This window comes from Balaenoptera borealis (assembly GCF_965194805.1).
Source record: "Balaenoptera borealis genome assembly, chromosome: 16".
NCBI lineage: Eukaryota > Metazoa > Chordata > Mammalia > Artiodactyla > Balaenopteridae > Balaenoptera > Balaenoptera borealis.
Window position 1 is genome coordinate 21,821,555 of NC_138872.1, and position 16,540 is coordinate 21,838,094.

The 16,540-nt window shown below is 52.2% G+C and overlaps 1 protein-coding gene across 1 annotated transcript in view; it reads left to right on the forward strand.

The window, feature by feature from the left end:
- Window positions 1-2,513: 2,513 nt before the first annotated feature.
- Window positions 2,514-16,540, forward strand: part of TGM2 (transglutaminase 2) — a 32,257-nt gene continuing 18,230 nt past the window's right edge. The window contains exons 1-4 of the mRNA XM_082361942.1: window positions 2,514-2,653; window positions 6,118-6,297; window positions 11,079-11,321; window positions 14,979-15,097. Of these exons, the coding sequence (XP_082218068.1) occupies window positions 2,644-2,653; window positions 6,118-6,297; window positions 11,079-11,321; window positions 14,979-15,097 (552 nt within the window). The 5' untranslated portion in view covers window positions 2,514-2,643. The remainder of the gene's footprint in view (window positions 2,654-6,117; window positions 6,298-11,078; window positions 11,322-14,978; window positions 15,098-16,540) is intronic.

The window sequence follows — 16,540 nt, forward strand, 5'->3', positions numbered from 1 at the left end:
CACAGACATTATCTCTAATTCCCAGAAGTGGTGATTCTTATCATACCTGCTTTATAGATGAGGAGATTGAGGTTTGGACAGGTCTAGTAATTTACCCAGGATCACACAGTCAAGAATGACCTCAGCTGTGCCCTGCCCTGCACTTCCCCTGTAAGGGATGATGAAGGGTCACCTTCTGCACTGTCTGGGGACCTTGAGCTCACAACCACCCTCCCTGGGCCTCAGTTTCCCCCTCAGTAGAATGGTTTTGAATTTTTACTTGCACAGTGAGGTAAGACAAGGCAGGGTTTCCCAACCCCTCTGAGCAGATGGGAAAACTGTGGCCCAGAGTGAGGCAAGGACCCCCTGGTCACCAGGCCTGGAATCCTGGTCTTTGGGTTCAGCCTGTGGTCTGGTCTTTATCTGTCACTTCTTGGAAGCCAGTTCTGACTCAGACTGCCCTGGGATTGATTGCTCAAGAGCCTTAATCACTTAGGTGGTCATAGTTCTACAGAAACAGGGAGAGGAAGGAAGAGGCGGCAGCTGGCGTGGTCAGGGACGGGTCTGGGGCTCTGTACCAAGCCCCATGCAGGGCACCAGGAACAACCTGATGGGTAAAAAGCTTCCAGTGGATTCCTGCCCTCCAGGGAGCTCCCAGGTGGGGGTGATAAAGGGAGATTAGTGCCAAGTGGAGAAGAAATGTCATTTCCAAACGGAAAAGAATGGACAAAGGCAAAACCCATCCTTTCATGTGGGGCAGGTCTGACTCTTGTAAAAACACTGAGCCTGCAGCCTTCCTTCTGCAGAGCCTGGCTGTCCCCGGGCCTCCTGTTTCTCCTTGAGGTCCCTGCTCTCAGGGCCACGTTCTGGGACACATGGCATTTTAGCTCCAAAACTCAGAGGCCCCAGTTATTGAGTGCTCACTATGTACTAGGTGCCCAAACTCAGTCATTATGGTTGAGTCTTACTTCAGGCCTGTGAGGGAGGAATTCTTGTCCTCATTTTGCAGAGGGGGAAACTGAGGCCTGAAGAGCCAAAATACTTGCCCATGGCTACATAGTGGGATCTCAAACCCTGGCTTCTTGACTGATGTTCGTGCACCCCACTCCTTCCTTTGAGCTCTCGCTAGCTGTAGGGAACAGTTTCTACAACAATCTATAAGATGGGGCAGTGACAAGGTTCACCCATTGGGCTATTTTATGGGTCAGCAGGGCCCAAAACTGTTGTAAGTTTGTTCACTAAGACCTCAGGCAGGGTCCATTTGACTCAGGGACACACATCTACTAAAACAACACAGGTTTGTTCCCTGCACTGTGTCACACAGGAACGGAAACTGGGGCCAATTTTGTAGCCTAAATCCATCAATAGATATGGAACTTATTCTGGAAAAAGGGCTGGAGGAGGCTCACAGGCCCCTGCCTCTCCAAGGACGCTTCCTGTTCAGGACTTGTGGTGGGTAAGAACCATAGGAGGCTGGGGAACCAGAGGGAGAAGAATGGGTGATCCCCCCACCCACTAGGGTGCTAGGAGTGAGAGGTCAGAGGTTGAGTCCCTGGGACGTTGGTTTTGTTTCCTTCTGGCACAGGCTGGACCTGAAGGAACATCATCAGTAGAAGGAGGGAGTCGGGGAGGGGTAAGTGGATGGATGGATGGATGGATGGATGGATGGATGGATGGGTGGGTGAGTAGATGGATGAATGAATGATTAGCTGGATGGACCATTAGATGGATAGAGGGATGGATGAGATAGAGGGATGTCTCTGGATTTTGCGACAGAGACAGGTGTGTTGTGTCTGTCTTTGTGGGTGTGTCTGCATGTCTGTACGTGAGGTCATGTCCGTCTGTGTGTCCGTCTCCCAGTATCTGCACCTTTGTGTGTCTGTAAGTGCCCCAATCTGATTTTGTGTCCACCTCTGGTGGTGGTGTGTGGTCTGTGTGTCTGTGAGCTGGGTGCATCCGGACACCTGCTTATTTGTGTGTGGCTCTTGGTGGGTACCTGTCCGTGTGTGTCTGGCTGTGTCTATGTACAGGCATGTCTCTGATTTTAATCTGATTTTCTGTCCGTGTCACCGTGTCTGTGTGTCCAGGTTTATTTGCCGTATCTGTCACAGTGTGTCTGTGTCTCTGTGCGTCCACAACCCTACGTCCCTGATTGTGTGTCTGTGTCTGCTCCATATGTATCTTTATCTGACGGTGTGTGTCTTCTTGATCCCGGGTCTGACCTGACTGGGGGTCCATGTCTGTGTATCCAAGTATGCCTGTGTGTCCTGGTGCAATTGTGTGTCTGTATCTGTGTGTGTGTTTCTGTATCCAGGTGTCTCTGTTACCCAAGATCTGACTCTGTGTATCCAGGTGTGTCTGGGTGTCCCGGTCTGTGTGTCCCCGTGGCTGCCGTCCCAGCCCTGCGTTGTTTCCCCAGGGGGCGCCCTTGCCCAACCTTCACTTCCTCCCTCGTCTCCTGACCCCCGGGTGCGCCCCAGCCGGCTGGTGGAGAGGAGCGTGGACCCAGACAGGGCACCGCCTTCCCGCGAGGCCCCGCCCCTAGCCCGCCCCTAAGCGGGCTATAAATTCACCGTCGGTCTCAGCCTCTGCATCGCCGGTCGCTAGTGGTCTGCACTTGCAAAGTCCTGCCACCGGTCTGAGGAGCACAGCCACCACCCGACCATGGCCGAGGGTGAGTATCAGGGTCAGCGCCTCTGCGACCGCTCAGGGGCCCCGGGTCCAGCCATCCTTACCTGGTCTCTGTGGTCCCACAGGTGCAGTGGGGGTCAGGACCGGGCTGGGCTCGATCCCTAAGTCCCCGATTTGGAGCTCAACATGTGGGCTGGGCTGGGTGAGAGGTGCTTGGCTCCCAGTCCTGGCTCTGCCTGGGGCCTCAGCTTCCCCATCCCCAGGGCATAGTCATTAACCTCTGCCTTCCTGGATCAGATGAGGCAATGGAACGCGAAGGCGTGCTATGAACGGTAAAGTACTGTGTTAGCAGACCACTGTCACTTGTCCTCCTTCAGTTAGTGGGAGCTGCCTCCCTGCTGTGTGCCAGGCGTTAAGCTGTACAGAGGGTGCTGGCCTGGACTCACGTATTTAGTTTTGGTTAGTCCATGGTGATGTGTAACCCAAGCCTGGCTGTCTCCTTGGCCTCGGGGGCCAGAGAGGAGCTCCCAGCATCCTATGGGGGAGAGGCCTGAGAGCAGATTTGCTCTCCTAGGTCCCTCCCTGCCCTCAAGTTCTGCAACCCTGGTCCTTGGCCACTGGTTGAGTCTCAGTTTCCCCTCCTGTAAAACATGGACAGTAATGCCAGTCCTCGGTACATCTGTGAGGGGACTGGAGAAGGGGCTCAGTTCATTTCCTACACACACACACACACACACACACACACACACACAGGCAGGGCTACCATTTCAGAGGAGGGATTTCTACGATGGGGGATGCGCCTGTACTAATGCTGCTGGACTCAGCATCCTGGCTGACTCTTGGGTCAAGTCCATTTGGAGGTGGCCTCTGTACCACCTCTGCAGCCCCCAGGAAGGAGGGTGGGCAGAGGGAACATGGAGAGGGACTCGGAGCACGTGGGGCAGGAACAAGCAGGAGGAACCACCGACGTGCCTGACCTGCTGTGATCTCGGGCCATCTTTGTCCCTCTCTGGGACCCAGCTCCCCAACACATGCGATCGAAAGCCAGCTCAGGGCTGGCTGTGATGCGTCACCTAGGTGGCCACTTGTGCCCTATGCAGTTTCCCACCCTGTCCCCAAGAGTGGGGCTCAGTAGACCTGGGGGACTCTGGAGATGCCAATTATGATGAGCCCCCTGCCCCATTGCCAGAGTGGCCACTTCCTACAGGGGTCCCGGTGGCCTGGAAGACCTCGGGTCCTTTCTCAGTGCAGAAATCCTAAGATTCTAGACCCCAGTGTTTCTGCACCTCTAGAGCTGGGCATGATTTCTGGAAATCTTTCTTCACACAATAGAGTGAGAAAGCGCTGCATCTGCCCCAGACCAGGGACTGACCATCTCTCTAAGGTCTCCTAGGGGGACAACAGTGGCCTCTTTCTTGCTTAAGCTCTCTGGAGTTGAAGTTTCCCAAAACAGTGTTTCTTCACCCCAGCAGGCCAGCAGGAAGTTCTTCCTTGTGGCTAGCGGAGGTCTCTCTTGCTGTGATTGCAGGGGCCTCAACTTCCCCCAGGTCTCCTCCTAGGCTTGAAACAACACAAGATGTGGGCAGGGAATGGGAGGAGTGGAGGGGGGCAGGGGGATGAACAACAAATCCTGAACTGTGAGTGAGGTGGTTACCAGTGTGGGCTCCCGAATCTACAGCCCTGGATTCAAACCCCAAAGCTTCAGCTTGTGCTTGCCATGAGACCTGGGGCCATGTGATGTCTCTGTCTACAAAATGAAGAGAGTGATAGTAGCTGTGTAGGTGGGTAGTTGTGAGGTTTAAGTGGAGATAATCCATGTCAAAGCCCTCGGCAGTTACTGGGCAATTTGTTTGCGCCTCATTTGGGGGATATTCCATGGCGGGAGGGAGGAGACCTGCATGTATGTCCCTGTGGAAGGACCCACTTGCTGGGTGACTTTGGCAAATCCCTGCCCCTGGGCCTCAGTGGGACCACATATTCTTAAGGGTCCAATAGTTCTGAGCATCTCCCTTGCCCACTCCTCTCACCCTATGGTCCCCCTAATCTTGACCTTGATTAGGTCAGATTGAGCTTGCCAAGGTTTATGAGATTTGACCCTCACTCTCCCATCACCCCAATCCCTCCCCTGGTCTTCAGCTCCCTCTGAAAATATGGGAAAAGAGAACTTTCACATATCAAACTTTTGCCCTGGGCTCAGCCCTGGGGAAAGGGTGTCCTCTGCTAGACCTCACAGCAGCCCTTTGACGCTTCAGAAAAGGAGGCACAGAGAGGGAGAGACACCTTCCCCGGGATCACACAGCAGAACAGCAGAACTAAAACTCAGGTCCAGAAGACTCCAAAACCTCTGTTATTGAAAAAAAAATTTTATTATGGAGAATACTGAACATACATAAAAGTAGAGAGAACAGTAGAATAAATGCCTATGTTCTCGTCACCTGGTCCCAACTACCACCAACTTATGGCTACTGTTGCCTCCTGCCCTCACACCCCCCAACCCATTATTTGGAAACAAATCCCAGGCAGCACATCATTTCATCTGCAAATATTTCAATATATCTTTCCAAAGAATAAGGACTTCTTTTTAGACATAAACAAATTAAAAATTCCTTAATATCACCATTATACATCAGTATTCAAATTTCTAATTGCCTCATGCATGTAATAAGTAGTTTTTAAAATCAAAATCCAAATAAGGGTCACACAGCACAGTGGGTTGTAATGTGTTTTAGGTTTCTCTTAGTCTATAGGTTATCCCTTCAACTTTTTTTTCTTGTCTTTTCTTTTTTTTTTTTTGGCAATTTCTTGGTTAAAGAAACCGAACACTTTACCTATAGTTTCCCAGAGTACGAATTTTGTTGATTGCTTCCTGGTTCTGTGTTTACATCTTCCTCAGTCCTCTGTATTTTCTGGAAATTGGAAACTGAACCTAAATGGCAAAGCCTGTGTAATTAATCGATACCGAATACCACCCCCCTTTTTACCAAAAGAGCCCTCCAATCATAATAGACTAGCTCGTGTTTAGTAGGCATTTATTATGTGCCAGGCACCGGGCTAAGTGGCTCACCACAGCCCTGTTAGGTGGGTCCTGCTGTCCCCACCTGTGGACACACGGGGAAAAGCGAGGCCCAGAAAAGCTGAGTTGCCTGAGGGCCCACGGCTGGGAGGTGCAAAGCCTTCCCCACTTGCCACAGTGAGCGCAACCTGTGATTAAGAGCTGGGGAGGGAATTCCCCGTCGGTCCAGTGGTTAGGACTCCGGGCTTCCACTGCAGTGGGCCCAGCTTCGATCTCTGGTCGGGGAACTAAGATCCTGCAAGCTGCGCAGCACGGCCAAAAAAAAAAAAGAGTTGGGGAGATTCAGGCCCAGTTAGCCCCTGGGTGACAGCGTGGGTGGGGATTGGGAAGGCTGGCTCCCGGGGGCGCCCTGAACCTGGCACGTCCAGGGAGCTCAGGGCTCACAGCTGGCTGAGGGATGGAACCACGGCTCAAGCCCCTCACTGCCTCCACAGATCTTGTTCTGGAGAGATGTGACCTGGAGCTGGAGGCCAATGGCCGTGACCACCACACGGCTGACCTGTGCAGGGAGAAGCTGGTGGTGCGACGGGGCCAGCCCTTCTGGCTGACGCTGCACTTCGAGGGCCGAAACTACGAGGCTGGCATGGACAGCCTCACCTTCTGTGCCGTGACCGGTGAGTCCCACGCCCGCACCTACCTGTTCTGTGATTTCGTGACAGACCATGGGACAGGTGACGCCGTTCCTCTTCGCCCCCTGAGAAATTCCCAGCAGTCATACCCCATTTTACAGATGAGGGAACTGAGGCCAGAGAGCGCAGAGATGTCTCCGCAGGCCACTCAGTCTTGTAGATAAGTCTGTGCTTCTGGATGCCTGGGTTCCTGACCACCTGTTGTCACCAGGGTTGAGGAGGAGGTTTGCCGCCACACAGGTCCATCGAGGTCCTGCCTGCCTTTTCCCACATCAAAACAACTTCCCAATTCTTATCAACAGCCGCCCCTGCAAACCCACACAACCTGACGAAGCCTCTGGGATCAGGCCCAAAGGGGGTCTGGTTGGTGGAGAGAACCCCAGCTGGCTCCAGCCCTCTGAGTGGGCAGTTTTATGTTCCCCTAGTTCTATCTCTAAGCCTTGGGAAGCTGCCTCAGGCTCAGGGGCTGGACAGACAGACCTGGGTTCTGGTGTGGACCAGACTGCCTACCCACTGTGTGACCTTGGGCAAGTTGCTTAGCCTCTCTGAGGTAAAGCACTCCTGGTGGAAGGTCGTTAGGTGAGAAGGGCGTGACATGAGGGAGTGCTCTGCAGATGTTAGCAGCTGTTTGCTGGTCTTGCTCCAGGGACTCCAGTGATGGATGAAGGGACATTGAGGCCCCAACCACCCCATCCCCAGATGCCCAGTGTCCAGTCTTCTTTGCTATTCCCAGGAAAGTGGCCTTAAATGCCAAATCCCTGGGTTTGGCTTCCGATGGGAACCACTCCCTTGAGGTCAGAGAGGGGCCGCCTGGCTGGGACTCTGGCCCAAGGGTGGGAAAGGTGAGCTCTAGCTCTTTCTGAGGTCTCTGAGGCCGGAGAGCAAGCAGGCTGAGGCCCATACTACCTAGGAGGCCGTTTGATAAAGCTTATCACAGCGCCTGCAGACCGGCCACGGATATCCCGTTCATCCCTTTCCTCCCTCCCCCTTCCCTTCTGGCAGGAACACACCTACTAGCCAGGGCACCCCCACACACACATACCCAGCATCCTTGGGGTTCTTCCAATAAATCTGAGGGGCCTCCTGCAAGTCTCTGATCTTTCCAGCCTCAGTTTCCCCCTCTGTAAAGTGGAAGGCTGAATCCATGGCAGTTAAGGGCTGGGTGTGGTGCCCTGAGAAGTGTCAGGCTTGGCTTGATGAAAATCACATCTATGGTGTATGCATACTCATCCTGAATCCTTCTGTTCTGGAAGCGTAACTAGCACCCATCTTACAGATGAGAACTCTGAGGCTCAGAAAGGTCAAGTTACTTGCCCAGGTCACACAGTAAGTTAGGGACACAGCAGGATTGAAACCCTGACCCCAGAGTGATCTGAGAGCAGGGACATTTACTTGTTCACCACAAGTGCCTGCCAGCCTCAGTTTGTTCCTCTGTGAAATGGATGGTCGATGAACTGCCAGCTTGGGTATTTCCCACCTTGTTTTCCTTCTTTCACTTTCAAGGTGTCCGAATTTCTTTCTCCTTCTCCATTTGTCTAGGCAGCCTGACACTAGGTCATGAGGCCCCAAGTTCAGGGTTGGGGCCACGGGGGAGGCAGGCAGCTGACCTTCTTACCCCAGCAACTAATCTCTGTTCTCCAGTCTCTGCCAACTTATCTCAAACCATAGCCAACCTGCCCTGGTAACGTCCACAGCCCCCGGGGCAGCCACAGAAGGCACTGTATCTCTGGGTGCACTCAGCCTCCCTGTCTGGGCTACCAAGACCCTCCTGTGGGCTGGGGAAGCTGGGAAACAATACCAGGAAGCGGGGCTTTCTGCCTTGAGGCCTGGCTTTGGTCAGCCCCCGACCCTGGGCCTGGCCTGGGCACCCTGCCCTAGTGTTGGAACATTCTAGCTTATGATCAGCCTGTCCTACCTCTTCAGGGAAACTGAGGCCCAGAGAGGGGAGAGAGCTGGCGAAGGTCGCTCAGCAAATGGGGTGTGTGACCTGACCCCATCCATGCCCAGATGCCATGCATTTCACCCTGACAGTTCGAGGCCGGACAGGCTCTGCTGTGGGGTACAGACCACAGTGGACAAGCACCATCCTTGTTAAGGAATAAAGCTCTGCTTCCCCGCAAGGCGGGCCAGGGTTGGGAGGGTGGGTTGGGTGAGAGTGAGGTCAGCCTGAAGCAGTGAAAAGAACCCTTATGCAGCTAATAGAAGGCTTGACTCTGGAAGGTTCCCCTCATCCACCCCACCCAGCCCCTCACTGCCATGGTCGGGGTAGTGGCCAGGACCCCTCAGGTCTCCAGGGTCATTTACCCAGAGGGGTCTCTGCGGCACCTCTAGCCCCACAAAGAGTACCGTGTGGAACCGCAGCCAAGGAGTTTTCTAAGCCAGCTTATGTGAGCAGCACTGGGGCCAGGGGACAGCCCGTCCTCATCTCATCCACCAGGACCCCTCAGAAGAAAGGGGTGTGTAAGTGCGTTTATGTACACGGCTGCCGCGGGACAGAGAGAAAGGGAAATGTGTTTCCTGGCCTGTCCCCGAGGGTGGTGTATCAATAGTGACGGTGGCTATGGTACCTGGCCCAGACCATTACCATGGAGACCAGATCATTGATCATCCAAACAGAGTCTTTTCTGAGAATGAAAGGGGTGCCATTAAGAATTATGCTGAAAAAAAAAAAAAATTATGCTGGGAGAGGGAGGAGATATGGGGATTTATGTATATGTATAGCTGATTCACTTTGTTATAAAGCAGAAACTAACACACCATTGTAAAGCAATTATACTCCAATAAAGATGTTAAAAAAAAAAAAGAATTATGCTGGGACCACAGGCATAAAATGGGACTATCCTGGGAAAACTGGGACGTATAGTCACCCCAACTTTACCCCTTTCGGTCTCAGTTTCTGTATCTATGAAGTGATTCAAATGAACCAGACACTTACTGCATTCCACTCCAGTCTCAAAATCTGTTATTTGACCCGAGAACTCTGATTTGTAATGGTCTCTTTGGATGACACTGGGGATAGCTCATATTTACTGCATAATTACCATGTGCTTTAAACTCTCACTGGTTCCTCTAAACAGCATTAGAAGGTGGTAGTGACAATAATAAATAATAACTATTATTTATTGAACACTTACTATGTGCCAGGCATCTTGCAATGTGCTTTACAAGGGTCACCTTCTTTGAGCCTCACAACGACCTTATGAGGAGGTACTGCAATTGACCTCATTTTACAGATAAGGAAACTGAGGCACAGAGAAGCTAAATAGCTTGTCCAAGGTCACAGAGCCAGTTTCAGACCTGGAGTCGAACCTTTCCAGACATGAAGTCTAAGCCTGTTTTCTTCTTTGATGAGAAAATCGCAGATCAGAGAGGCCTGGTGACTTAGCCCAGGTCACACAGCACTCAGGGTCTAAGTGGTGGAACCAGACCTAGGCTGGCTCTCGGGCCCCAGTGCTGCCCAACTTCTCCCCTAAATACTGACTCTGGGAGACAGGGAGCATTTAAAGGCTTACAGCTGGCTCCTGGCACTCAGACAGGGCCCCAGAGGCCTGTGTCATGCCTGTTAGTTCATATTTATATTTGGGCATGGGAGTGGGTGGGGCTGGCAGGTAGCCCCTCAGTGAGCAGGCCCCCATATTGTCAGTAGTGGGAGGGCAGAGCTGCAGGGAGGGAGATGCAAGAATAAACAGAAACCCTCCTGAGCAGCCACCCAACCAGGCAGAGAAGGTTTTGTTTCTTCTCTCCGCCATCCAAGTCCAGAAAGGGTGACCAGCCCCCCTCACCCTCGCCATGACTCAGACCTGCCTGCATGGGCTAGGCCCTGCCCTCCACCTGAAAAAGAGCCAGTTCAAGGCAGGCTCTCACCACACTGAGCCCTGAAACCCCCCCACTAGGGAGCATCCCTTTTAGGAATGAGAGGCACCATGGGGGGCAACCCAGGGCCTAGAGATGTGGACTCGGCTGTTAGCTTTGCCGCAGACCCCTGGGATGTTTTTGGGAGAGCCCTTCTCTCTGAGCCTCAGTTTCCCTCACCAAGGGGTCTTGGGGGAAGCAGGAAGTGCCAAGGTGCTTTGTAAAGTGTAAAAGGCTGTAGGGAGGTGAGGGATAGTTCTGGCTCTTCGTGGCTGCCTATGGAGATACAGAGGCAAAAAGTTGGAGGGGCCCTTGGGAGATAGACACCTAGACCTGCATTGGCCAGCACCCTCTGCTAGCCAAGAGCAAGCAGGCTTTCAGACAGGCCCCACTGGGGACATCAGAGGACCAAGGTCCCGCTCTACTCAAAGTCTCAGCTTCTTTTTCTGAAAGTTAAAGGATTTAGGCAGGAGAGGAGGACCTTCGGGGAGTATCTTACCTAATTCCTGTCCATGTTACAGATGGGCAGACTGAGCCCAGAGAAGAGAATGGTCTTCCCCAAAGTCGCGCCAGTCCAGAACAGTGTGACTGTGACCCTGTCCCAGGCCACACTGTCCCCTCTCCCAGGAGGAATCTCCCAGGAGATTGAGGACGTGCTGTGTGCCTGCAGCTTTTCATGTATTCCCGCAAAACCATCCTGCACATTTTGGGGTCTGATCCCCATTTTACAGATGAAGAAGCTGAGGCTCAGAGAGATGAAACCTGTCGCCAAAGTTCCCTCACTGGTTAGTGACAGAACTAGGCCTCAAACCCAGGCCCAGGGGACCCCAGACATGTGCTCTGCTCCTGCCAGCCCTGGCGCTCACCCTCCCTCACCACCCCTGGCTCACGGCCCCTGCTTTCTCCCTCTGCAGGCCCAGCCCCCAGCGAGGATGCCGGGACCAAGGCCCGCTTCGGGCTGTCCGATGCGGTGGAGGAGGGTGCCTGGGCGGCCACGGTGGTGGACCAGCAGGACAGGGCCCTCTCGCTGCAGCTCAGCAGCCCAGCCAGCGCCCCCATCGGCCTGTACCGCCTCAGCCTGGAGGCCTCCACTGGCTACCAGGGCTCCAGCTTCGTGCTGGGTCACTTCACCCTGCTCTTCAATGCCTGGTGCCCAGGTGAGCTGCGCTTCATCCGCGGGTGGGGGTGGGGAGATGGGCAGGGCTGGACCCACCCATGGGAACCACTGAGGGTGGGGGGATGGGGCAGAAGAGACATCCAATTGAATTGAGTGAGGCCTACTCTATACAGTTCCGGGCTCCAGCCTCCCAAAGACCTTGTGATGTCAGAGCTCATTATTCCCATTTACAGAGGAGGAGACAGGCTCGCGGAAGCAAAATGACTTGCCCCAGCCTACACAGCTACCAAGGGATCTCACCCCGTGTCTGAGGCCCTGGCACTGTGAGCTGGGCCTGGAGGTGGCCTGGGTTCAGAAGCCCCGTTCAGGAAAGGGCTGCCCAGTGGATGCCCAGGGCCGTGGCTTTATGCCTGGTTGTCTTTCGTGGGGCTCTGTTTTAAATCCCACCAGACTGGCTTGGGGAAGGGAAACAGGGAGGTGGAGGGGCGGGGTACCCAGGAGAGGTGGGCAGGAGCAGTTTGGTCACCTAAGTGCCTCCTTATACGCTCTTTCAATGATGTCTCTCAACAATCCCCAGGGGGAGAGGTTAGCATCCTCGTTTTACAGACGGTAAACTGAGGCTCAGAGATAAGTGGCTTTAGGCAGGTCCTTCAAGAAGCAAGTGGGCGATGCTGGACAAAACTAGAGAGTCAGGGAGAGGGCTGAGTCTGTCTTGAGCAGATGGGAGGAGACAGGGGGGCGCCACAGGCCTTCCCAGGCCTCAGTTTCCGCATGTGACTTACAAGACAGTGGGCTCTCTTTCCTTCCTGCTCCTACGTAGCCCAGCAGAGAGAGGTGCCCTGTGGGCGGGCCCAGTCTGGGAATGGGCTGTCCCTCCTCAAAGCCCGGGCCCAGGGCAGAAATTCTGGCCTCTCCAGCATCAAGACAACCAGCTTCCTACTAGGCCACTGCTTTCTTTCTTTCTTTATTTTTTCTCCATTTTGGGGCATTTTATTTGAACAGAAAGATTTTTTTATTTTCTCTTTTACATACTTTGGCTTTTATTTCTAATTATAACAGTAAGACATGAGAACACCCTCTTTATAAAAGCTTCAAGCACTACAGAGAGACAACCCCCCCTTAACTCTCTTCCTTGGGAAACACCATTATTAGATGTCTTTGGGGGGTTTATCTCCTTAGATTCCAATGTATGTGCCTGGAGATGTCGCTGTATTTTTTTTTTCTTCCAGTTTTGTTGAGATGTAGTTGACATACAGCACTGTGTAAGCTTCAGGTGAGCAGCATAGTGATCTGACTTACGTACATCGTGAGATGATTATCACAAGTTTAATGGACATCCATCATCTCATATAGATACAAAATTAAAGATATAGAAAAAAATTTTCCTTGTGTTGAGAACTTTTAGGATTTATTCTCTTAAGAACTTTCATATGTAACATACAGCAGTGTTAATTACATTCGTCATGTTGTACAAGACCTCACTGCATTATGGGTTTCCCCGTCTTTCTTAAACATAAAAGAATCTTACCATATACATCAGTCTACAACTTGGGCTGGTTTTCTTCTCCCTCAACTGTACATCTTGAGGCTCTTTCCGCATCAGGCTGCAGACATCTGCTCATCCTTTTTAAGAGCTGGGAGTGCCCTGGGTCTTGCCGGGTGGATGGTTCATTAGTCTGGCTCCCACCCACAAGCATGAGTTGGTCCCCTGTGGCTTATCAGAAGGAGGAGCACCCTTGATCACATGCCCTGTGGCCACACGGAATGGTTTCTCAGGACAGAAGTGGCCTTGCTGGACCCACTGTCCACTCATTTTGATTTTAGTCAATGTGAACTTGCAGCTAGTTGGCAACCCTGTCCGCAGGGCAGGAACGTGGCAGTGCCCCTCCCTGACCCCAACACCATGGGGTTTCAGAGTTCAGAAATGGGGAGTGAGGGTCTGGGGGATGTCCCCTTCCTGTGGCCTTGGCCCCTCCCTGCCTGGAGGGTTGGGCTGACAGTCAGCCAAGCAGCACAGTGACTAAAGGGACCCACGTCCCAGGCCAGGAACTGGTGATGCGGAGGCAGGAAGTTGGGCTCAGTGGGGGTGGGCGCGCTAGGGGAGGAAACTGCTCTCCCTCTCGGGGGAGGGGGGATCTGCCCGTGACCTGGGGGCCTCCCGTCCCTGAGCTCCAACATGGTCGGGATGCCCCAAGGCTCCACCTTTACCAGCTAGAGACCTGAGCGGGGACATAGTCCTGGCTTCCTGGGCTGCGGTGGGGACAATTCAACATGTGCTGACACTTTCACTGGATGTGAAAGTACCGTGGGCTTTTCCTTCTCTTAAATTCTTCCTCCCACGCTTCCCGCTGATTTACAGCCACATAGTTCATTTATCTGAAGGCTGATGTTTATTGCGCAATCTTTAGAGCCACAGGGCAGGATGCAAAAGACACCCAGCCACTTTCACATTTGCTTCCTCCAAGCTGTAAGGTTGCTGGTCACTGTAGAGGAGCCCAGGGGTCTGAGGGGCCGGGCAGCTGCATCCCAGGCACTGGACATGTTTCCCCAAGCTGATTTCAGTAGGCACGCTGCCTGGGCCCGCCATACTTTTAGGGACCCATGAAAATGTGTTAATTTCTTTTAAAATCAGAAGAAACAAAATGAATGTTCAGGCCAGAGAATGTGTTTTAACATATAATATTAATATGTTCATCATTATACCAATGCAGTCATAAAATATATTTTTGGTTTTTTATTTTTTTGTGGAGGAAGGAGGCCACGGAGGCAAAAATGCCCAGAGCCGACCAAAGTCATACCTCTGGATTTCCCCTTCCCAGCCTCAATTTCCTCACTTGTGAAGTGAGGATTAGAAAGGCCAGGCTAACCTTTGCCTTCCTGTCATCTGGCCCCACCGCCCCAGGTCCTTTTCTGTTGTCGCTAGCCACAGGGAACTAAGTGCCCTGCGTTTTCCAGCAGGCGCACCTCTGCTCTCTCTGGTCCTCTGCTTAGAATGTCATCCAGGCAACCTTCAGAAGCCAGCTGACCGCCAAGCTGGACGAGGACCCTCCTCCCCTGAGCTGCAGTGACCCTTTCTTGGCTTCCTCTCCACCTGAATGATGCTTCTTCCTCGCACTGGCTCAGGGCTTTAGCTTGCAAAGCACCTTTCAGATCTGGGATCACATTTTACTCTTAGGGAACACAGTCAGGTGGCAGGAGAAGAACTGACCTGCCCAGGGTCACACAGCAAAGGAGACTCAGAGCTAAGGGGTTCCTGACTCGTGGCCCAGCGAGTGTGCCTCTGTCTCTTGTTTTGACATCAGTTTTCCCATCTGTAATATATTCTTGAGCCTCAGTTTTGCCATCTGTAAAATGGGGTTTCCAAGGATCCCTTCCACATGGGGCTTTTATAGAGATTAAACAAGTTAATATATGTCATACATTTATCATGGGTCCTGGCACGTGGCAAGTGTTGGATAAAAGACATTGTTGTCACTGATAATACCTTATCTCACCGATGTGGGATTATTAATTTTTTTTTTTTTACTTTTTTTTGGGGGGGGATTATTAATTAATGATTAGTTTTCCTGATTAAAAGAGAGAAAGGCCTCTGAGAAACTGACCTGGCCCTGAGGAGTTGGCACCCCGGCTGCCATGTCTGTGGGGAACCTGGGCCTTGCCAGACCTAGAGTTGAGGCCCTTTCCTTTTCACCCACAGCGGACGCTGTGTACCTGGACTCAGATGAGGAGCGGCGGGAGTATGTCCTCACCCAACAGGGCTTCATCTACCAGGGCTCAGCCAAGTTCATCAAGAGCATACCTTGGAATTTTGGGCAGGTAAGTCTACACCCTGCCCCTCCCAACCATCTTAGGCCCACTGTGTGCTGGGTCCTGAGTCTGAGACAATCAAAATCAAAGTCAGAAGTGTGAGCAGGTCTGAGTCACCCACGCCATGCTGTCAAAGATTCAAGAGCCCTGAAATGGCTGGAGGCTCAGAGAGGGCCCAGGCCAAGCCTGAGGTCACACAGCAAAGGGTGGCCCTATCCACTGTGGGAGCAGCAGCTCTGGATTCAAGGTGGGAAAGAATAGGAGGGCCTTTGAGAGTTGTGGGGCTGGCAGGTGCTCCATGAGGGAGAAGGGGAACATTCAAGGCCATGTATCAAAATAATGGGCAGCATTCGAGAAAGCTTATGATATGCTAGGCATGTGCTGAGAGGGGCTTTAAACCATTATCTAGATCAGTGGTTCACAAACTCGAATATATGTCAGAATCACCTAAAAAAATGGGTTAAAACACAGGTTCCTGGGTCCCATCCCTAGTTTCTGATACAGTAGATCTGGGTGTGGGCTGAGAATTTGCATTTTTAACAAGTTCTCAGGTGATGCTGATAGTATTGATCCAGTGATACTTTGAGAATCACTGTTGTATCAGCTAGCTACTGCTGACTAACAAACAAGTCCAAAACTTGGAGGCTTGAAAAAACAATCATTCATTATTTCTCATAAATCTGTGGGCCAACCAGGACCTGGCTGTCTAGGCTGGGCTTGCCTGATCTCAGCTGGTTGGCTCATCACTGTACCATGTGATTCCTCCTCTTTCAGCAGGCCAGCCTGGAATCAATGCTCTTATTTCCTCTACTATCCAGCACCCCATAAAAATTCTTGAGATATTGCTGAGAAAACTCATGAAGCAAGAACCATCACACCCCTCGCCCTTCAACCTCCTGATGTATTAGTGTGTTGGCCTCCTGGGGTAGGGTTCACCTTGAGACTTCTCTTAGCAGCCCCTGGATCAGATTCCATGTTCAGGACTAGAGAGTCCTGCCCTGGGATCATAGGATGATCCCTGAGATCTGGGGCTCTGGCCTCAGTTTCCTCTTCTGAATATTGGGGATAATAATTGCAAAACTATCTGCCTCCAAATAACTGCAGAAACCCTGTAGCCCTCTGTGGGATGTAAATGAAATGGTGATATGACTGTGATGCATAAAATACATCAAAAAATGAATTGGCTCTTATTTCCCAGGGCTCTGTATTCTCCCCTGAGAAACAGAACAAAACCAACTCCTCCCTTTCATTTTCTGAGTTCCTGGTCTGTGTCCAGGTTGTGTGGGGCCGTGGGACATGGCCTTGCAAACTTCCGGAAGTCATCACTAGCCAGGATGATAAGACCTAAAGGAAGGAAGGGAATCAGGCAGTTCCTGAAGTAGGCAGCATTTGAGCTGAGCTTTGGAAGAGGCGGGTGCCTGGTATTCCAAGCAAAAGGAACAGCATGAGCCA